Genomic DNA, 25,514 nt, shown 5'->3' on the forward strand with positions numbered 1-25,514 from the left:
CGGCGTTTCCGTATAAACGAAAGGCACATCCGAAAAAATATTTTTGCGGATTCACCTGCTAGCGTTTCCGTCTAAACAGGGCCTAAGACTGGTAAAATAGATTCCTTACCTGAGATCAGATGGTATCCAAAAAGATTATTCCAATTCCTGATCGCCATTCCAAAAATCTATCCTTTTATTGATCCAACACTACATACTGTAAAGACATATTACACGCTGTTCTGATGGTCCACAATGACTGGGATCATCTCCGGTTACATGCGTGAGAAGTAAAATGTGGATTCCGGATTTTTTTTCTCATCCATTTTCATTGAGTCCACTCCAAAAGGGTGCATTACCATCTGGGAGACAATAGGGGGCGCTCCTGACAAGGCTGGTTTCCCAACGGTAGACTCGGTTGATGAAATATGAATTCAGATCGCTAATAAAAAATATTTCATGCTAATTGTCGTGCTGGGTATTCAGGGGGCGGGCTGTTAACACATGTTATCGTGGCTGGCATCCAAAGTGTTAAGAGACAACTTATTCCTATCAAACCATTTCTTTAACTTTATCAATTCCCTTTCTACTGTTTTCAATAATTATGTGCTCCCCTGGACAAAGTAAATTAGTATCATCAGCAAACGTAACAATTTTCAAAATATTCGATACTGTAAAAATATCATTTAAATAAAGTATAAATAACTTGGGTCCCAATACGGAACCCTGTGGAACACCACAAGTTACTCTTCTATGATGTGATTCTGTATTATTAATATTTACATATTGAAACCCATTATCTAAATAACTTCTTAACCAATGATGAGTGACACCTCTTATTCCATACCGTTCCATTTTTTTTGTAAAAGCAGGGAATGATCAATTGTCCTTAATTTATTGTCCTTTCCTTAATTGTCACACCACAAAAGTGGTTGTCACATTTTAATATGATCAAAAGTGGAAGTGTGTACAATTACAAGGCGACTTGATGCCCAGTGCATTGTTCTTTCATAGCCAAGTTTATTTTATTTACTCAGCCACCAAATGAAATCCTTGCGCAGCTGTTTACAGGATAACTTGTAAAATGTACATATGAAAAACACACCCCACTGGTGCATCTTTATCAACGGCAAAGGATCGCGATGATCTCCAACTGTTGAATATCAACTGCGGGTTTACAGTCAACACAGGACAACCCAGTTACGCAGACAGCTGGCACGGGTTATTCAGGTAATTGCGTTGGTATAAAAGGAGTCCTAACTTCTACATACCATGATGGAACACGTGCAGTAGATCAGGTATCCCCCGGTAGGGGAATCGGCATTGACAGAATCGATGGCGGCTAGGATCAGCTCCTTCTGCAGGTGGGCAGAGCGTTGGATGTCTAAATCGTCCTGTCAGGAAGACAACAGGAAAGTGGTATTAGACAGTTATTACATGAACTTCAACTCTCCAATGGATGTTAAAACATGCTAATTTGAATATAGAATATACGTCGACAGCCCTACGTAACAGTAAACTGCAGACTACGTCCCCCCTGAACATGGAAAGTCACATTCTGCAAACTTTAGTCTAGTCAACAGTGTCGTACCTTACTGGACTTCACAGCTGGATCTTTAGAGATGATGCCCGTGCCTGAACATGGGGCATCAAGCAGCACTCTGTCGAAGCCACCCATTACCTGTAAGCAAAACATGTCAGCACGCTATACACCACTCTGTCGTGAATAAATACTAGATAATACTAATACTAGCCAGAACACGGCTCGTTACCGTTGGGAACCGTCTGCCATCGTAGTTGCACACCACAGTGTTGGTGACTCCCAGACGGTGGATGTTCCCCACCACACTCTTCAATCTATCAGCACTGGCGTCGTTAGCCACTATCACCCCTGTGTTCTTCATCAGCTGAGCTAAAAGAGGGATCAATACATATCTGGCATTCAATACAAGGCATTTCCTCATTATGACATAAGTTTGAAATTTAAAGGGAAGATATTAAGACCGTAGCAGGGTTCCTACGCAAGCCCCTGACAATTCCCGGGATTTTCTACGTCAGAGCACTTCAATTGTTGTTTTTTCAGCTCTAAAAGCTCTGGAGGGATTAACAGTTTGGTTTCCACTACAGTTGGCCTTGCTGTGGAAAAGTGGCCACACAACGTATAGAAATGACAGAATGGCTGACAACCACCATACAACACAGAGTGGAAAATAGTTGCAAATACATTCAGTGTGTTCATTCATGCAAGACTCAAATCCCATGACTTCCCCAGAAAATCTATGAAAATCCCTGACTTTCCTTGTCCGGGAATACAGCCATAAAAATGTAATTCCAGAAATGTGATGAGCGGGGGGAACCCTATGGTGCATGAATTCTCTATATCGAATGACTGCTAGCGGTGGTTTGGCCATTACGTTCTTGAACCACAGATATGTGTGACTTCTAGTGCGAGTGTCACTACAGCACAACTCACCCATATAGGTGGTCTTGCCTCCAGGAGCTGAGCTCATGTCCAACACCGACTCGCCCTCCTGGGGAGACAGAGCCATGACAGGGAGGAAACTGGAGGCCCCTTGCAGCATGTAGTGACCAGCCAGGTACTCGGGTGTTGCACCTGTTGATGAAACATGTAGAGTAAAAATACAGCTAACATAGCATTAAAAGAAAATGTACAAAGAGGTCAAATATACTTTGGAGGAGGTCTTATTTGTAGGCAAAACATCTACACATCTACACACATGCAAGACATAGAATTAAATCAAAATACTGAGACTAACCTATGGGTACTGAAGAGTCGAAGATGACCAGACCCACTTTGGACCATTTGCCCAGAGGATCCAGATTCACCCCTCGATTGATCAGCGCCTATAAGACAGGAAATACACATGGAGCACTCAAGTCTGACACACGGTGGCGCTCTAGTAGCACACCATGTATCGCGCTGCGTCACGAAGCGGCCGTCCCGGGTTCGTTTCCCGCTCCCGGTGACTTCCATTGTCTTCCCCGCCTCCTCTCCTCATCTGTCGGTCATGTTTGACCATGAAAAGCGATAAACGCTCAAATAAAATCCCTAAAAAAAAAAAGTCTGACACACGAAGCTAGGTTGTGTACAAGCGCTAGTGTTGTGTAGGTGTCAAGCTCAGGGTGTCGTGGTGGTTACCTGTGCCAAGTCCCTCCTCCTCGTCTTCAATGTGTTGGTCCGAATAGTGACGGGTCTCTGGATTTCATTGGCCTCGAGGAAATCAATCAGCTGTAATCAAGAAACAATAAAAGACAACTGTAATTTAAGAGCGTTTCTTACTTGTGCAATATAAACTTTAAATATAATTTCAAGCATGTCCCGCCTCCCTCTGGAACATGACAACCACAGCACAGAATCTGCCCTGCTTAAGGTCACCAATGACCTGCTCCTCACTACAGACAACCGGGACTGCGCTGTCCTTATGCTCTTAGACCTCAGTGCAGCTTTCGATACAATAGACCATGTTATCCTCATTGACCGTCTTCTCCAGCGAGTCACCGGGACCACAGAAGCCTGTACTCCATATTTACATCTCTATGTTTACTTTTGTATGTTTTTTTTGCAAGATTGTTGTCCCAGTGGTTCCCAAAGTCGGGGTCGCGACCCAAAGGTGGGCCGCGAGCAGCCACGGGAGGGCCGCGAGATGATTTTTTTTTTTTTTAAATAAAAATTAAAAATTGTCAGGCCACTGAACTTAGAAGCAGGCCAGGACAGTGTTTCTAGTTGTATTCTAAAATTCTATTATATTGTATTCTAAAATGTGACTATATGGATTTATATTAACTTAATAAATAAACAAAAACGAAAAATCTACTTATTTCAACGAACATTTCAAACTAAATAACAGATTATGCACATAAAACGCTGAAAACAACCGAAGCAACAATAGTATTTTAATGAGGCTATTATTATTATCATTATTATTTTGCAACAAGTTAGCCCTCTCATAAATAGCACATATAAATGAATAACTAACTTGAACTAACTTAATAGGATTGAAGTGATATTTGGCTTAAAAAATCTGTCGCCTGGCAAAAAAAAAAAAAAAGCCTGACGATGTGCATTGGGCCGCGGCTCTCTGACGCCTTATTTTCTGGGTCCTGGCCTGAAAAGTCTGGGAACCCCTGGTCTATACCAGACAACAGGCCAGATTTCTGCTTCATATGTAGCAATAAAATGGAGAGAAACAGAATCTCTCTCAACTTCCAAGTGTTAGGAATTACATTGGATCTTTTTGAAAAAGATTGTAGCCTACTAGTCTTTAAGACCACCATGTCAAGTCAAGTCAAGTTAGCTTTATATGTTTAACAGAGATCTTTGAAAAACACTTCTGCATGAGGACATAATATACTGTATATGTATCCTCCACTGGAGGCTTCCTCTGCGTGTTTCCTACGGCTTTGGAACGGCCTTAAATGTGGCGGCAATTATTTTAAACTCTAGCACCGTCTGGTCCAACACTCTACCTACCAACCCCCCCCCCCCCCCCCCCCCCCCCCATCTCCTATTGGCTAACTCAGCCTACTCTCAATTAGCCTTTAATACATGTAAGTAACCCTGTTGGCTTCACACACACACACACACCTCTGAAAGTGGGAAGAGGTCCATTAGTTTATCAAGGAGGAAGTGGTTGTAGCTGTAGTAGGTACAGAGGTCCTTCTTGAGAAGAGAGAGGTACTCATATCTCTCTTTGCCCTCCTCCTTTTTGGTGGAGAAATTACACAGCACATCAATGTTGTCCTTTATCCTCTGATAGATGGTCTTCAAGTCCAGAGGCAAGATGCCTTGGTAAAAAAAACGCAAAGAGAGACCGAAAGATTTAGTCCACTTACACAACAATGAACAAGTTATTGCCATGTTAAATTTTGAGGAATGCGTTCAAATAGATTTTAAAATACCCGATTCAATAATAAAAAGAAAATGTCTTTAACGTTACAAAACGTACCCTCTTTTGCCCTCTCCTCTGCCCCAGGTAGAATAAATTTGTCCATATCATCTATATTGGTTTGTATCGTGTCCTCTTCATCCTCTGTATCTCCACTCTTCCCCTCTTTGTCATCATCGTCGTCGTCATCACTGTCCTGATCCATGATTTCCCTCAGCTTTTTCTGTTTCTTGGCCGCACGCTCAATGGGTAGAAGCTGAACAGGTGATGAGAAACAAAAGCAAGTATTCACTAGTGACAGTCAGTAGTTGCAAGATTTCCGCACCAAAAAAACTGTTCCATGCAAATATTGCTATTTTGACCAATCTTGACATTTTTACCACATGAAACACCTGCAATATATATATATATATTTTTTTTTAATTGCATTGGTCTTCACAAATCAATGCAATCTAACAAAACTGTCAAATGTAAGTGCTCATGAAAAAGCAGATCACTGAAACTTTTGTTCCAACTCAAAACAAGCACTGTGTCAAGTCTACACTAATGGAGCAGCAGAACCAGTTCACATACGTCGTCGTCATCCTCTTCTCCTTCCTCCGCACCACCGTCTTCCGGTGCACCATAGTCATCAACCATTTCGTCATCATCATCATCCCCCTCCACTCCTGGTTTTGCTCTCTTCTTCCCTTTATCCTCTCCTCCTTCTTCGTCATCGTCATCCTCCTCGTTTTCCCACTGACTGTCACTATCATCCTCACCTTCGGGTTGGTCAAGTTTACGTTTCCTCTTCGCCAGTTTCAACCATTCACTGTTCTCGTCAGTGAATCCTTTTTGGGGAAGAAAAGCAAAACAATGAGAAACACCACTCCCGGTCACTACAATGTGACAACAGATTGTCTTAGTCTGGAGATGACTGGCCTCTAAAGTCTTTTGAACGAGAAGTCGCTTACATAGAAAGGAGAAAACTACATTGAGATTATTGTAGGTTACCTTCTTTGGGCTCCTCCTCTGCGGTAACCTCTTTGGTCTTTTTAGGTTCCTGGATTCTCTTTGCAGCTCTGGAAATCAACCACACACATACGTGAGACTGGAAACTTGATTTAGCTGAAATGTTAGCAGGTTAAGTAGTCAATCAGCCTCTTACCGTTTCCTAGCCCTGCTTGTCAGGCGTTTTCCAGTTCCAGTCTCCTCTGTAAATGACAAGAAGTGATACAACTCGGTAAACAAGCTGCATGTGAGCGAGAGTTGTGGGTTCTTTAATTTTACAACGAGCAATGAAAGTCAACCCACGGCTATTAGATGTCTGTTGAAGAAATGACAGGAAGTGCATCATACGAACCATCAGGTAGAAAATTGGCCAACTCCGTCTCTGCTCCCTTCTGTTTCCTAGTTTTTCTCCCTGGTCCTCGCTTCACATGGGTGGTGGGATCCAACTTCCTGCCCATGACTGACGGCTGCACAGGTACCCTGAAGAAAAGTGCCAAAGAATAGAAGAAAAAGACAAGACTGAGCTGAATGAACATAAAAACACACAGTGGCAGATGGCAATGTTATTTCCTTCCTCTCAGGATTGTAACCATCACGGAGACCGACCTTGCCAGACCCGACTAGACAGATTGTAGAGCTAGAACTTTATGATCCGAGTGTGTACATGAATGGATGTGTAGACATTAAGAAAAATGCACGTTACCAAGGCATTAAATATGGCCCGACATTGGGAAGATAACTGACGTTATATTTGGATGCAAGTGTCTGAAATAGAATTATGCCATCAATAAAGAAAATATAACAAAAATAGTTGTCTGCGTTAACCTTGGCTAACATTCATATTCAGATAACGTTACATTAATAATACATTTTTAATCGTTTAACAGTTAAACTTTTATTTGTATTGGTTCCATTCATGGTAATTAGATTAGATTCAAATGTATTGTCATTATAGAGCACAAGTACAGTACAACCAAAAGAAGTTTGGCATCCAACCAGAGTGCAAATGTAGTAGTAAAGTGCAACAGCGATATACAATGTACAGATGATTAAACTGGGTATAAAATATACAAATGAGTACTACTGAGTGTAGTGCGCTAATCAGATATATGTACAGAGTTGTAGTATAATATGTACAGTGGTGCAGGTGTGTTAACGACAGTATGGTAGTCATACTGGCCAGCAGCGTAACTAGTAAGAGTAGGATATGTACAGATATAGTAACTATCTACAGATATGTATAAGGACTATGTGCAGGTAAATACAGACAGGTGTGGATAGATATATATGAGGTGAGAATAAATGAATATATATAGTATATATACAGCTTTATTGTACATGCTATCATAAAGAGCTATTGGTTATATGCAGGTAGGTATATAGAGGGGTTATATGCAGGTATATTCAGACAAATATGTATATATGATAACATGTACAACAATGTTGTAGTGTATATACTGCATATTTACTTTTTAATTTTTTATTTACCGCATATATATGCAGTAAATATAAAAGTAAATATGCAGTATATACAGCACTGTTGTAAATGTTATCATTACAGAGTATTATGGGTAGACTATAGTATAATTGAGAATAGCACATGTCAACTTGCACGTTCCATAACCGAAAAGGAGCAGGGAGAAGACAATCCTATTTAGCCTGCCCTTTAATGAAAAATTGAATTGAAAATAGAATCACACGCCACATACACAATAATTCGCCTTCACTAAGTTACCCCTTAAATTCATAAAGTCTAATTATGTTCTTTCTTTATAAATTTTCTTCATTTGAGTACATTTAAAAAGTTAGCCAGTCCAGCAAACTCGGGGTTGTCTATGTGACAGTCTTATTTTGCATTGATTGCAACTAATATTGCTGAAGTGACCAAATAAACAACAATTATTGGTAATAATTATAAACTGAGCAACAATTACTTCATGTAATGTTAACATTGTACTGCCTGCGTGTGACCTGCTGGACGCTTGGCAAGCTAGTAGCGTTAGCTGGTTAACATGTCAACTGAAGTGTAACGTTACTCAAGGCGAAGGTGTCAGTCACTAATACATATTGACTTAGCTCGTGTAACATAGATTTACACATCAAAACAGATGCTCAAACTCACCTTTAAATGTATTAATTGTTATTTTTATTCCACTTCTGATTCCACTGTAGACGACTACGCACATGTGATATTTTCTCTCTTAGTCTACACGTTTCAAAAGCACATCCGTCGCGTCCAGATGACGTGAACATTGCAACCAGCAGCAAACGGAGTAGGAGCAAACGTGACGCAAGACGTGACGCGCGCATTGTGCGACAATAATCACGAAGACATCATGGCAGCTCACAGCGGGGACAAGCGTGGTTTTGAGCATTTAGACGAATATGAACCCAAACCAGCCAAACATCTCCGCAGTCTTCACGATCGCATGACAGAAAGGCGATTAGTTGTAGTTCTAGAGGGGGCAACGTTAGAAACAGTAAAGGTAAGAGTCTGAGAGACTTGTGATCTCTACACCGGTGTGTGTTAACATTGCAAGCTCGAAGAAGCTGTGGCAGGCTTCGCTTCAAACCAAATAAATAATATCTATACAGTTTTGTTTAACGTTACTCTGAAATAATTACATGTGCAATGAATGACACGATGTAAATCAGGAAATCAAACTGGTTATTTTTGTGTTCTGTTGTGCAGGTTGGCAAAACCTTTGAGCTACTTAACTGTGACCAACACAAAGGTATGATCATCAAAAGTGGACGGGATCCAGGGAAGATCCGACCAGACATCACCCACCAGGTAACATGTTTGATTGATTGATTGAAAACTTTATTAACAGATTGCAGAATGGGTACAATACAGTACGGCTCAATACATACAATTGTTAAGGGGATGCAGACCAGAGAAAAACGTTCGTCTTGTTTACATCAGGGTCCCCCATTTTCAATTCATCGTAATATGACATACATGACATACAGATAGACAGTACTGCTACATCTATACATTTATGGCATACCAGATTTGCAAATACAGTACTGTTTGTGATACAAAAAGAGTCCAGAAAAAAGAGTATATACATTTGACGTAGAAACTGTACATTGGATTGGGTGGGTGGGGGGGACTGTACATTGGAGGTGGTTGGGGGGGGGGGGGGTAGGAGGGGTGGGTAGGGGACACTGTACAACTGTACAAACAAAACTGTACATTGGAATATTGACAAGACCATACTTGGTAATTTACTGTACATTGGAGGGGGTTGTGTTAGGACATTTACAGGGGCCAGTTTCGAGTGGCAGTCTCCCGTAGGTGTTTTGAGTGTTTTTGAAAGTGGGTAGTGATTCACAGCGAAGAGTGAGTTCCGTGTCTCCAACACAGTATATATAATATCATCCATGTTGTTTACCGACGCTCTTGTGATCCTCTACCAGTGTCTGCTCATGTTGATGGACAGTCCACTGAACAGGGCAGCCCTGCTGCAGGTCTATATCCACACGGAGAAGAATGCCTTGATAGAGATCAACCCACAGACCCGCATTCCAAGGACCTTCAACCGCTTCTGTGGCCTCATGGGTACGTCTGCCTCTTGGCTCTGTGTTTTCCTCATATATGTTTGTGGTAGGGATGCCCCGATCACGTTTTTTGCCACCGATCACCGATCGTCGTGAGCCATATCGGCCGATACCGATAGTTTTTGATTAAAAAGAAATAAAAAATTATTTTATATAATTTTTTTTTTTTTTTTTTTTATAAAATATATATATTATATAATTAGACTTGTACTTGTATTATCTGCGAGACATCGCCACCATGCAACAAGTCAAAATGCTCGCTATCTGCAAACAGCTCCACTGTCTGTGTGTACTCTAGTAGCTCCAAAAAGGATTCTCCGGCGCTGCAGCGGGACCCTATTGGTAACGTTATGCTTTGGTCATTTCACATTCAGCAAGCCCTCAGCTCGAATACGCATTAAATCAATGTTATAAGACATTGATATCAAGAGCTATCTGTAGCTACTGCTAGCCGGCTAGATGACGTTAAGACAGAACTTTAGTTCAATGGGACATTTCGTTTTGAACAGTGAACTAACGTCAGCTAACGCAAGCTAACGCAAGCTACCGGAGGTATGAACATGGACTACTAGATTTTCTGGATCATTTGTTGATATCAGGAGCTATCGGTAGCTAGCCGGCTAAATACCGTTAGACAATGCCTACTAAACGTGAATAGTTGACTGGGTAATTTTGTTTAAACAGTAACGATAGCTAGGTAGCTAACGTTAGCGCAGGTCGAATGCACTACAGACTCGAGCAGAGGAGCCGCACCTCTTTGTTTACAAACTCTACACGGGGGCGGGCGGGGCTAGGGAGGAGGAGCAGTTTGCAGGTCCTGTGCGTCTGAGACAAGCGAGTGAGATATCCACTTGATCAGTTTCCGCGATCGGCGAATATGACTCATTATCGGAATTCCCCGATCGCATATTTATACTGATTATCGGCCGATAACGATCGGTGGCCGATCGATCGGGGCATCCCTAGTTTGTGGTGAGGTTGAAACCTCACACAGTTGATCATATTCACACGGCGGCCGCTGTTCTCTCATGACCTGCTCGGGGGCTCAGAGCCTCAGCTGTTCTCTCATGACCTGCTCGGGGGCTCAGAGCCTCAGCTGTTCTCTCATGACCTGCTCGGGGGCTCAGAGCCTCAGCTGTTCTCTCATGACCTGCTCGGGGGCTCAGAGCCTCAGCTGTTCTCTCATGACCTGCTCGGGGGCTCAGAGCCTCAGCTGTTCTCTCATGACCTGCTCGGGGGCTCAGAGCCTCAGCTGTTCTCTCATGACCTGCTCGGGGGCTCAGAGCCTCAGCTGTTCTCTCATGACCTGCTCGGGGGCTCAGAGCCTCAGCTGTTCTCTCATGACCTGCTCGGGGGCTCAGAGCCTCAGCTGTTCTCTCATGACCTGCTCGGGGGCTCGGAGCCTCAGCTGTTCTCTCATGACCTGCTCGGGGGCTCAGAGCCTCAGCCACATGAGAGCCACACAGGAGGACAGATGCTCGGGGGCTCGGAGCCTCAGCCACATGAGAGCCACACAGGAGGACAGATGCTCGGGGGCTCGGAGCCTCAGCCACATGAGAGCCAGACAGGAGGACAGATGCTCGGGGGCTCAGAGCCTCGGCCACATGAGAGCCAAACAGGAGGCCAGATGCTCGGGGGCTCGGAGCCTCAGCCACATGAGAGCGCTGTTCTCTCATGACCTGCTCGGGGGCTCGGAGCCTCAGCCACATGAGAGCGCTGTTCTCTCATGACATGCTCGGGGGCTCGGAGCCTCAGCCACATGAGAGCCAAACAGGAGGACAGGTGCAGTCAGGGAAAGCATGGCATTTATTTTTTCATTTTCCAGGTATGGAAAAGTCATGGAAACTGAGAAAGTGAACACTTACATGGAAATTGAAACAGTGTTACTGGAAAATTGTATTGGATGATGTGTAAAATAGTAATAACATGAAACTATTGAGCACAGAATTAAGATGAGTTTATAAAAACCCTTTACATGTCAACAGCTTTTACTGTAGATAGAAATGGATGATCCCATGTTGTATGTAGAGCAGGGGTGTCAAACTCATTTTCACACGAGGGCCACATCAGCATTATGGTTGCCCTCAAAGGGCCAAAGACCGTATAAATGTTAATGTAATGTAAAATAAATGTAGCTACTCATTTACATATTGTTAAACATGTTGTTTCTGTATTTATTACTTATTCAAGTTATACATATTGCATATGCATTTGCATAGATGTAAAAATATATGTTAGCTTATGTTATTTTAACAAATAATTTTAGTTTATCAGAACCCCATATTACTCCATTAATCAATGATCAAACCATTCAAGTAAATAACAAAGAAGACGATCATCAAATACAAGCTATGACATTAAGTTTGTTCAAAACCTTTTTGTCACAGTCAAGAGAGGCAGAACTAACACCTGTGAGCTGCAAAGAACACGTGGGACAGATGTAGCAGATGTTACAAAAACAAATGGCTGCATACAACCTTGCAGAGGCCATACATCCAACTAATGGAAGATAGTTTAATTAACTTTAATTAACAGATTGCAGAATGGGTACAGTACAGCTCAATACATACAATTGTTAAGGGGATGCAGACCAGAGAAAGACTTTCGACTTGTTTACATCAGGGTCCACCATTTTCAATTCGTAATGAAATTGCTATTATGTGTCTGCATGAACACACAACTGTAACTGTACTCAAATAACAAAATAAGGGTTGTCTCAGTTCACAACTATATTGGTCAAGTTTTGGGTGGGACTTGTTTGCGTCCCTACAGCTTCTTATTCAATTGAGCGAGATGCTCGGTTATGTCACACAGCCAGTTTGCATCTGATAGTTCAGACAATATTTCTTCAACTCTTTGTTACCTATTCCGCCTGGATCTTTTTTGTATTTTGGGCTGTAAAATTGTCAAAGAATGTCTGAGGAGTAAGTGCTTTTGGCTTTTTTCCTTTGTTACTTCATCAATACCTCAGATGTTCAACATACATGTATGTGTAAGAATGTGTAATAACTAAGGCTGTCAAAGTTAAAGCTTTATTAACGCATTAACCCACAATTATTTTAACGCTGCTATTTTTTAACCCAAGATTAACGTTAAAAAGATTTTTTTTTTTTTTTTACCAGAGCTCTTGGGGGGCCACATCAAATGACGTGGCGGGCCACATTTGGCCCGCGGGCCATGAGTTTGACACCTATGATGTAGAGCAGGGGTGCCTAACCTTTTTTGAACCAAGAGCTACTTTTTAATTTACCACCTAGCCGAGAGCTACCAGCCAAAATTGTATATTGTAAGCCGTCATTTGAGGCTTTATAAAAGCAGCATAATGAACACAAATCTGTCAGTGCCGAGTCCGACCTCATCTTAAATAACAAACAGCATTGCTTGTTGTAGTTAACAAGGAGAGGCAGAGATGATTTTGCAAAATTTTTTTTTTTTTTTTTTTTTTTTTACAATACAATTTTATTAATCAAGATCTACTTGAAATCAGCCCGCGATCTACCTGTCGATCGCGATCGACTGGTTGGGCACCATTGATGTAGAGCATGCTCTTGGCATCCTACAGTATATGGTATATTGGATGTTGGAATTTGATGCAGGCAACCTGGTGATATGGACTTTAAAAGTATAGTTTCGGATTGGTGGACTTCGGGAATAAGAAGCCAACACGGGAGCCTTGACATCTACAGTGAAACTTATTATGCAAGTTTATCCTCAAATGTAAGTAGTGTTTTAACTGTGCTAAACCTGGGTTCATCAACGTTAGTTAGTAAGCAGTGCAATCTTGGTAGCTAGCAGCTTACACTAGAATTGTTGAGGTAATTTTGACCTTGCTTTTAAAATACTAGAACTATGTTTTGATGTATTTCACTCATCGACTTTTCCTAAAACAGTGTTATTCACCACATTTAGGGGAGTTTGTTTTGAATTTGGATTAATTAATGATGGTTAGCAAGCACATGCAGTGCAATCTTGCTAGTCAATGTTCAGCTTGCTAGCTAACTAGCTAGTGTTGGCTAGCTTGCATTGCTAGCTAACTACCAATACATTTTCACAGTAGGCTGTGACTAGGGCTGGGCCATTAATCGATTTTATCGAGTAATTCGAATGAATGATTTAGGATGATTTTTAAAAATGAAAACCGATAAAAAAAATTATAATTCTTTTTTTAATAGTCACCTTTTATTTTACAAAAATGTATGTTTGGTGAAAGTTAGATTTGCACTTTATTAATCCCAATAAGGAAATTCATTCTTGTTTGATGATCAAGAGGCACCTTTATTTTTTAAGTGAAGTTTGGTGAAAAAGCAAGTTATTGCACTATTAATCCCAATAGGGACATTCATCTTTGTTTGATCAAGAGTAACCTTTTATATATATATTATTATTATTATTATAATTTTCTTTAAGTGAAGATTGGTGAAAGTTAGGTTTGCACTTCAATCCCAATAGGGAAATTCATCTTGGTTTGATAATTATTTTGTGTCAAATAAAAACAAAGCTTATTTGAATGATTTTCTTGGCGTTTCTAGTTTTTAAGAGAAACAAATCGATTAAAATCGTAAATCGGATGTGGTGTGAAAAAATCTGATATTTTATTTTTAAGCCATATCGCCCAGCCCTAGCTGTGACATTACTTCTATACTAGTTGACATGACCAGTCTAGTCTTGATACATTTTGTAACATTCATTCTTATATCTACTTTTAGCTATTTTGTGATTTTTCTTTTTTTTCTTAAAAAAGATTTATATTACTAAATAGGAACATTTGGGGTGAGACATTTTTGAAAAATCATTGATCATGACCTGATTGATTCTATACATCTATACTGTTAAGCTAACCTTACTAGTGAGGTTGCTGTACTGAGGAACCACAGGGGAACCAGCCTTATGTTTTACCTTTTGGGTTCATTAGTTTGATTTACAAAAGCTTTTACAGAGCAATGTTGCGTCCCATTTCTCCCCTTGGCCCTACCCCTCTGTTTTGCGCGTTCCTGTGAAGTGTAGGGTTGTCTCATTTCACTTCGCTAAAGACATATAATACCATTTTAGCTCATGGAGACGACCAATTTTAACTCAAAATAACATTCTGTTTCAGAACTTCAAACTCTAGAGAGGAGGAGGAAGAGGAGTGGAGAGGGGGAGGAGCCAGGAGGACACAGAAGGAAAGAGGGAGGAGGAAGAGAAGAGGGGAGAAGATGAAAGAGGGAGGATAAGAGAGTAGAGGATGACAGGAAAAGGGAGAAGAGTGGAGAGGAGTTGAGAAGAGTAGGAAGAGAAAACAGGAGCGGACAAGAGCGGGGAGGTGTGGAGAGAAGAGGACAGGATGAGATAGGAGAGGAGTGGAAGAGAGAACATATCAATCCCAGTGCTCATGTGTCTCAAAGTTCCAGTTCAATAAATTGTAAAAAGAAGACATCATTTATAAGTATTTACAATGTAGACTTGACTGGCACATCTTTTAAATCAAGTAAGTAGTCAGGTGTCCGACCTAGGGGGTTGTGTGTGTGAGGGGGGCGCGGAAAGCTTCAGGGGGCTATAGATCATCACTTAATACAGTACCTGGAAAATCAGGAGGTAGCATGGAAAAAAATTTCAAGGCAAGCGTGGGAACCCTGGCAGTGTCGAAGTGTCCTTGAGCAAGACGCTTAACCCCTAACTGCTCCCGATGACGAGCACCTTGCATGGTTGGCTCCGCCATTGGGGTGTGGGTGAATGTGAGGCATAAACTGTAAAGCGCTTTGGATAAAAGCACTATATAAATGCAGTCCATTTATCATCCATTTACCATGAATGGAATGATATGTATGGTACGCTATTGCCAGCTAAGCCGTGCCTGTGTGCTGTATGTGAGGTCCTCTTGTCAACTTGTCAATGTATCCCATTGGGACCATTGGAAGTTGTTGATACACACGTCTTTGCACCATTGTCACCTAGATATTGTCTTGTACGTGTTATGGAAATTATTAAAGGACAAAGGATGAGCTGTGTAATCAGAGTCGAGTTATTAAAAATAGAAACGTAGTTTATTTCACTGTGGCTACAGGAAAAGTGATCAGTTTACAATCCGATATTTCATGTTCACACACAAGCGTCTGACCAGCTGAGCAAAGTGACAAAGAGCTCTGGTCAGAACGTACATTATACACAATTGAAATGATGTCCAGATATGACAGAAAGGATAAACAAAATGTGCCCCAGTTAGGGAATCAATAACAAGACTGGCTCAATAGCCTTTGTTATGTCTTAGCTGGGGAGAGAAATAGCCTTGGACCTCTCCACTGCTCTACACCTTGGACCTCTCCACTGCTCTACACCTTGGACCTCTCCACTGCTCTACACCTTGGACCTCTCCACTGCTCTACACCTTGGACCTCTCCACTGCTCTACACCTTGGACCTCTCCACTGCTCTACACCTTGGACCTCTCCACTGCTCTACACCTTGGACCTCTCCACTGCTCTACACCTTGGACCTCTCCACTGCTCTACACCTTGGACCTCTCCACTGCTCTACACCTTGGACCTCTCCACTGCTCTACACCTTGGACCTCTCCACTGCTCTACACCTTGGACCTCTCCACTGCTCTACACCTTGGACCTCTCCACTGCTCTACACCTTGGACCTCTCCACTGCTCTACACCTTGGACCTCTCCACTGCTCTACACCTTGGACCTCTCCACTGCTCTACACCTTGGACCTCTCCACTGCTCTCCACCTTGGACCTCTCCACTGCTCTACACCTTGGACCTCCACTGCTCTACACCTTGGACCTCTCCACTGCTCTCCACCTTGGACCTCTCCACTGCTCTACACCTTGGACCTCTCCACTGCTCTACACCTTGGACCTCTCCACTGCTCTACACCTTGGACCTCTCCACTGCTCTACACCTTGGACCTCTCCACTGCTCTACACCTTGGACCTCTCCACTGCTCTACACCTTGGACCTCTCCACTGCTCTACACCTTGGACCTCTCCACTGCTCTACACCTTGGACCTCTCCACTGCTCTACACCTTGGACCTCTCCACTGCTCTACACCTTGGACCTCTCCACTGCTCTACACCTTGGACCTCTCCACTGCTCTACACCTTGGACCTCTCCACTGCTCTACACCTTGGACCTCTCCACTGCTCTACACCTTGGACCTCTCCACTGCTCTACACCTTGGACCTCTCCACTGCTCTACACCTTGGACCTCTCCACTGCTCTACACCTTGGACCTCTCCACTGCTCTACACCTTGGACCTCTCCACTGCTCTACACCTTGGACCTCTCCACTGCTCTACACCTTGGACCTCTCCACTGCTCTACACCTTGGACCTCTCCACTGCTCTACACCTTGGACCTCTCCACTGCTCTACACCTTGGACCTCTCCACTGCTCTACACCTTGGACCTCTCCACTGCTCTCCACCTTGGACCTCTCCACTGCTCTACACCTTGGACCTCTCCACTGCTCTACACCTTGGACCTCTCCACTGCTCTACACCTTGGACCTCTCCACTGCTCTACACCTTGGACCTCTCCACTGCTCTACACCTTGGACCTCTCCACTGCTCTACACCTTGGACCTCTCCACTGCTCTACACCTTGGACCTCCACTGCTCTACACCTTGGACCTCTCCACTGCTCTACACCTTGGACCTCTCCACTGCTCTACACCTTGGACCTCTCCACTGCTCTACACCTTGGACCTCTCCACTGCTCTACACCTTGGACCTCTCCACTGCTCTACACCTTGGACCTCTCCACTGCTCTCCACCTTGGAGGAGCTCTTAAAGCAGGGATCGGCAATAGGCGGCCCGCGGGCCCGACATTGGCCCGCCAGCAATCATTTCTGGCCCGTCAGATTATTTTGAGAATATGATATTTATTTTACGCGCGGGAAATATTCACTCGGGACGCCAGGGTGTCTTTTATTGTGAAGCTGTATCTATCTACCGGTAGTCATCAAAAGCATGTCTGTCACTATAGCCAATTGAAATGCTAGAAATGGTCACGTGGACTGGGAGAACCAATGGAATAGTCCCACCGGGCCGCGTGTATATTTCCCTAACGCACTTTCACTTCCGCGTTCGAGATGGAGCGAGTAACAAAATGTGTTAGAAAAACAAAACAAACATCTTTGGATAGCTTCTTTGCAACAGGGAAATATAACGCTTCTTTTAATAAACAGGAGCCATACTTAAAATACGGGTTTATCGCAAAAGGTCGGTGATTCTTGCGTGCCGAGCCGACGTCCTCTCTGCATAATATGTGGCGACAACAACAACAACAACAACAACAACGAGGCAATGTGTTCAAGTTGGCAGATAAAGTAGCTGCATTCAACGCCAATCTGGAATTGGAGGGCGGCGAGTGGATATGTGACATGTTTCAAACATTAGCAGGGATTTTGGAGGACTTAACAACAAACAAGGTATGATGAGTCGTGTTTTCATGCATTCTGTCTTCTGATCTGTTCATCACGCGCCGCGGTGATCTGCAACAGCTGGGCCCCGTTCCATGTACCGGGATAACCGAGTTAGCCGGATAACTTTAGCTGGATAACTGTGTTAGCCTGACTTTCCGATTTCATGTACGTGGATTTCCCAAATCACCATGACAACATATCCAAAAGTTTGAGCCTGCTCGAAAGCAGAGTTCAAGTTCAAGTTAGCCCGATCACGCAGAGCCACGCCCCCGCAAAGAAGTGACAGCTCGTTTCCTGAAACTATTCCCACAGTCTACGATCTGCATTATACCATTCTGAATTACGTTTTTGTGCTCCATTCTTCCAGAGGGGGCTTTTGAAATGTAAAATAGACCCAAAATGCTGATATTAAATTCACTTTGTCCTAAATAATGCACGTTATATATACCGTGGCGACGGTGGCGCTCGCTCGTGCGATGTACACAAAAATGTGGTTATTTTAATTGTAACTGGGATTAAGATGTCTGATGAGATGCGCTGTTTGACGGATTTGAGAAATTGAATGAGCCGTTGACGTCACATGAATGAATGAGGATAAAGAAATAAAACGTCATTCAAAATAAGGAATATTCTAAACACGGGTCTCTCGTTCATTAATGTATAAACAATGAATTTATCCCATCTGGCACAGTGGCCCAGCGGTAGTGCTCAAGACTCCCAATCTTGCGACCCGGGTTCTAATCCCGGAGTTTCCAATATGATTTTTTTGAATATAATATTAATGATTATACGCCAAAGTAGCCTGGTTTTAAGTTAAAATATTATAAATCTACATGCATTGAGGATGTCATTCTTTATATAGCTCTCAACGTGCACCAAATTGAATTATTCCTATATTGCAAAAAGAAGGACCCCGGTCTTGAACCCGGGTCGTCCGTGTGGAAGTCAAAAGAACAACCCGTTACACCACAGAGTAGATAAGTAAAAGATTGACTATACATCAATCAATGGGCAAGAAAGCCGTCTCGTAATTCTGTATAACAGTTAACTAGTTATTTTCGCTAGCAAGATCTCATTTGATTATTCAATCCAGCAGGCAAGTTTAAAGAAATATAATCTGATTGATTGAGGTAATGATGGACTTAGAATTAGCCTATAGATAACGCATTTAACTTGTCGGCGAGGCGATTGAGCCTATTGCAATCTGTCAATAAAGTCTTAAATCAATTAATCAATCAATGCCGTTGAGAATCAGGGTCTCTGCCATCGATACGTGCTGGCTTTCCACCTAAAACGGGAGCGCGCATCTAGCCTGACTCTCAAGTCTGGCTTGAGTTAACGAGACTGAATCCAGGTTTGTGAAACAGGAAAATCCCGGCTTCGAACATCGGGTTAACTGAAGCTGGATAATGGACATGTTGATCGACTTAGTTGAACCACGTACATGGAACGGGGCCCTGATCTGCTGTTCATGAATGAATGAGAACTTTATTTAACAGATTGCAGAATGGGTACAATACAGTACGGCGCAATACACAATTGTTAAGGGGATGCAGACCAGAGAAAAACGTTTGTCTTTTCTCACTATATTAAATTACCGGTAGCCATTGTTTTTTATCCTGGCCCGCCAAGCAATGGCTTGGGGAAAATCTGGCCCGTGGCGGCGTGGCCAAACCTAATTGCCGACCCCTGTCTTAAAGGGACAGTCGAATATGTAGCCTAGTGTCCAGTTCACTAGTTGGTCACATTGAACCAGTCAAGCTGTACACAGATAGAATATGTATTTCAACACAGATCTATAATGACATGAGAATATTGCCACGACATACGTTCATTTAATCCAGCGAATAAAGTTATTTTAAATTTTTTTTGGATATCTCCCTTCTCCTGACCCTAATCTCTCTCTCTCTCTCTCTCTCTCTCTCTCTCTCTCTCTCTCTTCCCCCCCCCCCTTCTAGTCCAGCTACTGCACAAGCTGAGCGTGAGAGCGGCTGATGGACCCCAGCGGCTGCTGCGGCTGATAAGGAACCCGGTGTCGGACCAGCTGCCCGCCGGCTGCCCCCGCATCTCCACCTCCTTCTCCGCAGGGGAGGCTGTCTGCGCCCGGTCTGTGGTGCCCGAGGAAGGACCTGCCACCATAGTGGTTGGAGCGTTCGCACACGGAGCAGTGAGTACCTACCGGTCCTATAACGGGTGACGGCTTATCCTATTTTTTTAAATCGACGCAGTGAACAAAAGGCTTAATTTAGTAGAGCCTTTGATGAACGATGCGTTTGTCAAACTGACATCATCAACCCTAGGATGAAATACTGAAATGTATACAATGGCATGCAAATATCTTGATTCTGATTGGCTGAAACAGTCAAGTTAGCCGTTGTTATTTCGTATAACACACTCCACGTGACCCCAGATCCCTCCCACAACCGAATAACTTTTTTTTTGTCTGAACGAGTCCGCCATAGATAGACAAATGTAAGTATGAATATATTTTGAACGAATCCTCCAAAAAAGATAGTCAACTGGAATATGTTAGTTCGTTACACATATGTTGGATTATGTAATTGGTTTGTCATGACCCATTGTGAAACAAAAGAGAAATCGCGGACGTACAATTTTTTTTTAAATGGCCGTCGATTATAATAAAAAAAAAAAAAAAGCTAGTACCGTACTTTTCGCACTATAAGCCGCACCTGACTATAAGCCGCAGCAGCTAAATTGAATGATGTGTACATATATAAGCCGCACTGGACTATAAGCCGCAGGTGTTTTAATGTTTAATTACCATATGTAATTAGCATTGGGACACAATACTGTCGGACAAATAACAAGCATTAACTCATTTACAAGTTGTATTAAGTTTAGCAAATAAGGGAACAGATAAATAACATTTCAATGCAGTCAAAAAAGCAATATTTAGTAGTTTACATTTTCGAGTTTGGTCACTTCGAGTCACATATAAGCCGCACCGTTATATAAGCCGCAGGATCGAAAAATTGGGAAAAAAGCTGCGGCTTATAGTCAGAAAAGTACGGTATACACTATGGATGAGTCGGTCGGAGTCAAGTCAACCAGCACATGCTAACGGCACATTGAACTCCAAAACTAAACATCCAGCCCCAGGCTCATTCCGAATATACTAGCTTTGTATATTAGCTACGTTAGCTAGGCTAACGCTGTACACATAGCTAACGCTACTTTCCAGGCAAATCCCAGTCGGCGAAGGGCTGACGTTAGCCCTTCGTGCATTGAGCATTATTTTCAGATAACGGCACACCACGTCAAGACAAGACAACATTACCTTGAAATTGGCAAATAGCACTGGGTAATGATCCCGTAGATGCGTAATCAAGTTGGATGTATTGCCTCCTCTTGCAACCACTCTTCGCCGGGACTTTTTGTAAACAAAGTAACAAACTGCACTGCGAGCAGCGTGTGTGTGCGTCAACAAGAGGAGGGGGGGGGGGGGGGAGGTCGCACCAGAACAATTATTTTCACTCGCACGAATGCTCCCAATTATATTTTGAGGTCGCACAGATACAATTTCGGTCGCAATTTCTAGCCCTGATTACATCACTTGAAGTCGTGTGTTATACTCATTAGATCACACCTAGGGGGGTCTAACTACCCTCCGCTGCGCGTCGGGCCTAACAACCACCCCTAGGCGTGATCTAATGAGTATAACACACTCCTGCGCGTGATGTAATGCTTAAATCACACATGATTATGTCACGTGTGACGCATTGAATCCCATGATTATGTCACGTGTGACGCATTGAATCCCATGATTATGTCACGTGTGATGCATTGAATCCCCAAATCCAGAAATATCCACACTGCATTCCCGTTTTCAATCTGTAGTACTGACAATACTTTCGCCCAAGGCTCTACAAAATTAATTGTATGTTTCTCTGTGTTGTGCTGCTTTTTAATAATGAATAATAATATATTATCTAGGGATGCACTGATGCTCCTTTTTAATAATGAATAATAATATATTATCTAGGGATGCACTGATGCTGCTTTTTAATAATTAATAATATATTATCTAAGGATGCACTGATGCTGCTTTTTAATAATGAATAATAATATATCTAGGGATGCACTGATGCTGCTTTTTAATAATGAATAATAATATATCTAGGGATGCACTGATGCTGCTTTTTAATTGTTGTCGCAACAATTAAAAAGCTAAAGATAATTGACCGACACAGAGTTTAGAATACCGAGGCGCCTCGCCGAGGTGTTCTAAACGTAGTGAAGGTCAATTATTTTGCAACAATGACCGAGTATAGGCTATACATTATCCCGCTTATTACATGGCTAACTTACTAACAATATACCTAATTCATTTTACACCATCGACAAGACGAGATTAAATGCAGACGCAGTTGTTGTGTGGCCCCGCTGTCATTATTATTATCGCCGGCAGCCGGCAGGTGTGTCTGATTGCACTGATGCAGTGTGTGTCAGTGGGCTTGATTGCTGCAGCTGCGAACAGCGGTCATTATTGCTCGGCAGAGGTCCGTTATCGAGTAATAACTGACCTCTGCCGAGCGCTATTGACCAATCACAATCAAGCATTTCGGCGAATGTTAAAACGCCATGTAATAATGAATAATAATATTATCTAGGGATGCACTGATGCTGCTTTTTAATAATGAATAATAATATATTATCTAAGGATGCACTGATGCTGCTTTTTAATAATGAATAATAATATACTGTATCTATCTAGGGATGCACTGATGCTGCTTTTTAATAATGAATAATAATATATCTAGGGATGCACTGATGCTTCTTTTTAATAATGAATAATAATATACTGTATCTAGGGATGCACTGATGCTTCTTTTTAATAATGAATAATAATGAATAATAATATACTGTATCTAAGGATGCACTGATGCTTCTTTTTAATAATGAATAATAATATCTAGGGATGCACTGATGCTGCTTTTTAATAATGAATAATAAATTAATAATATATCTAGGGATGCACTGATGCTGCTTTTTAATAATGAATAATATATCTAGGGATGCACTGATGCTCCCCCCCCCCCCCCCCCCCCCCCCCCAGTGATCACCAATTCTGAGTGCTAACGATTAGGTAGTGACATCAATACTGTGTTAGAATCCAGGCAGTTGCATTCACTGCACAAAAGGTTATAAACTTAAAGAGACTTAGAGTTAGAGTTAGAATAGTGTCACTGGTATAATCCACTTTTCTTCATTAGTCAGATCTTTGTCTAGGTGTGTGTGTGTGAGGAAATAAGTCAGAAAATCAAGTCTCTTTGCTTTGATTTCTGACCTGTGACAAGTGGTTCGTTGTATGGGAACTTTAGTACTGGGGCATTCTCCACCACTGATTTGTATTGTATTGAGAATTTTATTTGAACTTGGTATCGGCCCGATTACCGATACCAGTTACTGCTACGGATGCATCCTTACTAGGGCTGCAACTAACGATTATTTTGGTAGTCGACTAATCTGTAGATTATTTTTTCGATTAGTCGACTAATCGAAAAAAATTTATATTAAAAAAAATTATATTTTTTTATTACCGGTATATATATTTTTTGCACTACCTATCTTTGTGAAAGTGGCTTCTCAGCTCTTGTCCAGCTGAAGACAAAGCAGAGGAACAGATTGGACATTGAGCATGACCTCAGAGTTGCTTTCACCCCAGACTTTGAGACTCTTGTCAGGAGCAAACAACATCCCCAGTTATCCCATTAGTTCCCTGGGATGTTAAGCTAAGAAGTCTGCTAAGAAGGATATATTATTTATTATTATTATTATTTTATTTCATTGTGTTTCTAGCCCTAGTTGCACTTTTGTTGCAACCCCAGTTATCCCATTAGTTTCCCCAAACGTACTGTCGGTCTGTTATGTTAAGCTAAGAAGTCTTCAGCTGGCTGGACCAGAGCTGAGAAGCCACTTTCACAAAGATAGGTAGTGAAAAATATTTTTTAACGACTAATCCACGCAAAAAGTCTGCGTCGACGAGTTTTTATGATCGACGTCGTCGATTATGTCGACTAATCGTTGCAGCCCTAATCCTTACAAATATCTGCCATGACTGTTTATCTTCCTGTCCGTCTTCACCAGGTGAACGTGGACTACACAGAGAAGACGGTGTCCATCAGTAACTACCCGCTCTCTGCCGCTCTGACCTGTGCCAAGATGTGCTCTGCCTTTGAGGAGGTGTGGGGCGTGTTGTGATGAAGAGGCTCATCGGCTTTGGATGCTGATCTGGCAAGAGACGACAGACTATACAGACTCTTCTTTTTATTTATTTTTTTGATCAACTTTTTCTCCCATTTTCAATTTTTCTCCCATCCCAATTTCGTATTGTCCAATTCTACCCTCCCCTGTCTCGAACGCTGTTAGACCATGCCTCCCACAAGCCGGCTGCAATGTGGACGAAGCCTTGCATCACGTGTCCCCTCCGGTACTCGAGGAGGCAGCAGTCGCATCTTTTTCACCTGCACAGCGCGATCTCTCAGCGTCGGGGGGTCTGCGTTTGGAGGGCACGCCGCCCCCATCGCTTCCTGATTCTGCTGTGCAGGCGTACCAACCGACCTGTAGGAGTCGCTGTCCACAACGTCCGATCCCCACCCACCAGCTTCCCACCCCCTAATACTGCCAATTGTATTAGTATGAACGACCAGCCAAGCTGATGGCAATGCGGAGAGCTGGGCTCGAACCCAGCGTCCCCTGCATTGGTGGTGAGCGCCTTGCCCACTGCACCACCTAGCCGCCACTCTTCTTTTTATTGATGACCAGTGATGTCATGTGGACCATATGGATCCTTGTGATTGAACTGTTCTAATGTGTGCTGCTGGTACCAGTGTCTATGGCGTACCAGTATTCAGTACCGGTGTCTATGGTGAGGTGACTCACCTACCTCACTACCCTGCACCATCTGGGATGTTTGTAGAATTTATTATACTCATTCTTTTCTTTCCTGATGCAAGATGCATAGTTTTTCTTTGTCTTTGTATTTACTGAGCTTTGGGGATGTATGGATATACAGTTAATTAAACTGTATGAGCGAGTGATGAAACACGTCTTGTTTTCTTTGGTCCCTAAGTGAGATTGAGATAGGAGGAGATGACTCTAAAATATTAAAACACACATTTTGAGAATACATCTATAATTAGATATAACACATAAATTAACATAAATTATATATAATTTACACATGGATGGTAACTGTTGTGCTCTACACACTTTATGGGAGATTATTGATTGTTTGTTAGCAGTTTCACACAGCTGGTGAACAACGCTAATTTTAACCTCCTGCCACTCAACCCCTGATTTATAGTCTCTTCACATTGATAACGGATGAATTTACTGAGGCAAACAAACTTTTATTTTATAAACAGAGATCTCAACCACAATAAATAAGAGGTACATGACGCACATGAATTCTATTGCATTTGTCTGCTTCTTCTGCAACAGCATTATTTTTAAACAGTGTTAAAAGGGATGTCGGATGAATCAACATTGTACAAAGATTCCTTGTATTACAGAACCAGCTGCTTTCTTCATAGAACAAACATTCTAGGCTACTGGCACCAACGTTATTATATTCAGCAGCTAATCAGACCTTTGGATTTGACACTCATTCAAGAATAATTGTGTAAGTGATGAAGTGGAC

The 25,514-nt window shown here is 42.4% G+C and overlaps 2 protein-coding genes across 3 annotated transcripts in view; one reads left to right on the forward strand and one right to left on the reverse strand.

The window, feature by feature from the left end:
• Positions 1–25,514, reverse strand: part of nop2 (NOP2 nucleolar protein homolog (yeast)) — a 30,784-nt gene that overhangs the window by 4,755 nt on the left and 515 nt on the right. The window contains exons 1-13 of one of the 2 annotated variants that reach the window (XM_084336984.1): positions 7,999–8,127; positions 6,229–6,356; positions 6,034–6,079; positions 5,880–5,947; positions 5,460–5,716; positions 4,947–5,142; positions 4,586–4,785; positions 3,140–3,229; positions 2,757–2,844; positions 2,453–2,593; positions 1,752–1,891; positions 1,571–1,660; positions 1,251–1,373 (exon numbers count right to left, since the gene is read on the reverse strand). In XM_084336984.1, coding sequence (XP_084193110.1) covers positions 1,251–1,373; positions 1,571–1,660; positions 1,752–1,891; positions 2,453–2,593; positions 2,757–2,844; positions 3,140–3,229; positions 4,586–4,785; positions 4,947–5,142; positions 5,460–5,716; positions 5,880–5,947; positions 6,034–6,079; positions 6,229–6,334 — 1,545 coding nt within the window. In that variant the 5' untranslated portion in view covers positions 6,335–6,356; positions 7,999–8,127. Of the gene's footprint in view, positions 1–1,250; positions 1,374–1,570; positions 1,661–1,751; positions 1,892–2,452; positions 2,594–2,756; positions 2,845–3,139; positions 3,230–4,585; positions 4,786–4,946; positions 5,143–5,459; positions 5,717–5,879; positions 5,948–6,033; positions 6,080–6,228; positions 6,357–7,998; positions 8,128–25,514 lie in introns of those variants that run through there. The other variant, XM_084336985.1, reaches the window with a different exon arrangement.
• On the forward strand, positions 8,207–25,513 carry emg1 (EMG1 N1-specific pseudouridine methyltransferase). The gene is made up of 5 exons (XM_084336986.1): positions 8,207–8,362; positions 8,569–8,670; positions 9,300–9,441; positions 19,810–20,018; positions 23,960–25,513. The coding sequence occupies exons 1-5, from the start codon at positions 8,213–8,215 to the stop codon at positions 24,071–24,073; spliced, it is 717 nt and encodes a 238-aa protein (XP_084193112.1). The 5' UTR covers positions 8,207–8,212; the 3' UTR covers positions 24,074–25,513.

Source organism: Notolepis coatsorum (genome assembly GCF_963971535.1).
Source record: "Notolepis coatsorum genome assembly, chromosome: 19".
NCBI classification, from domain to species: Eukaryota; Metazoa; Chordata; class Actinopteri; order Aulopiformes; family Paralepididae; genus Notolepis; species Notolepis coatsorum.

Bases quoted from the DNA above. Each gene is read 5' to 3' on its own strand.
- emg1 (XM_084336986.1), top strand. From the start codon at position 8,213: ATGGCAGCTCACAGCGGGGACAAGCGTGGTTTTGAGCATTTAGACGAA. The intron at 8,363-8,568 runs GTAAGAGTCTGA...TCTGTTGTGCAG, and splicing joins CAACGTTAGAAACAGTAAAG to GTTGGCAAAACCTTTGAGCT. The intron at 8,671-9,299 runs GTAACATGTTTG...ATCCTCTACCAG, and splicing joins GACCAGACATCACCCACCAG to TGTCTGCTCATGTTGATGGA.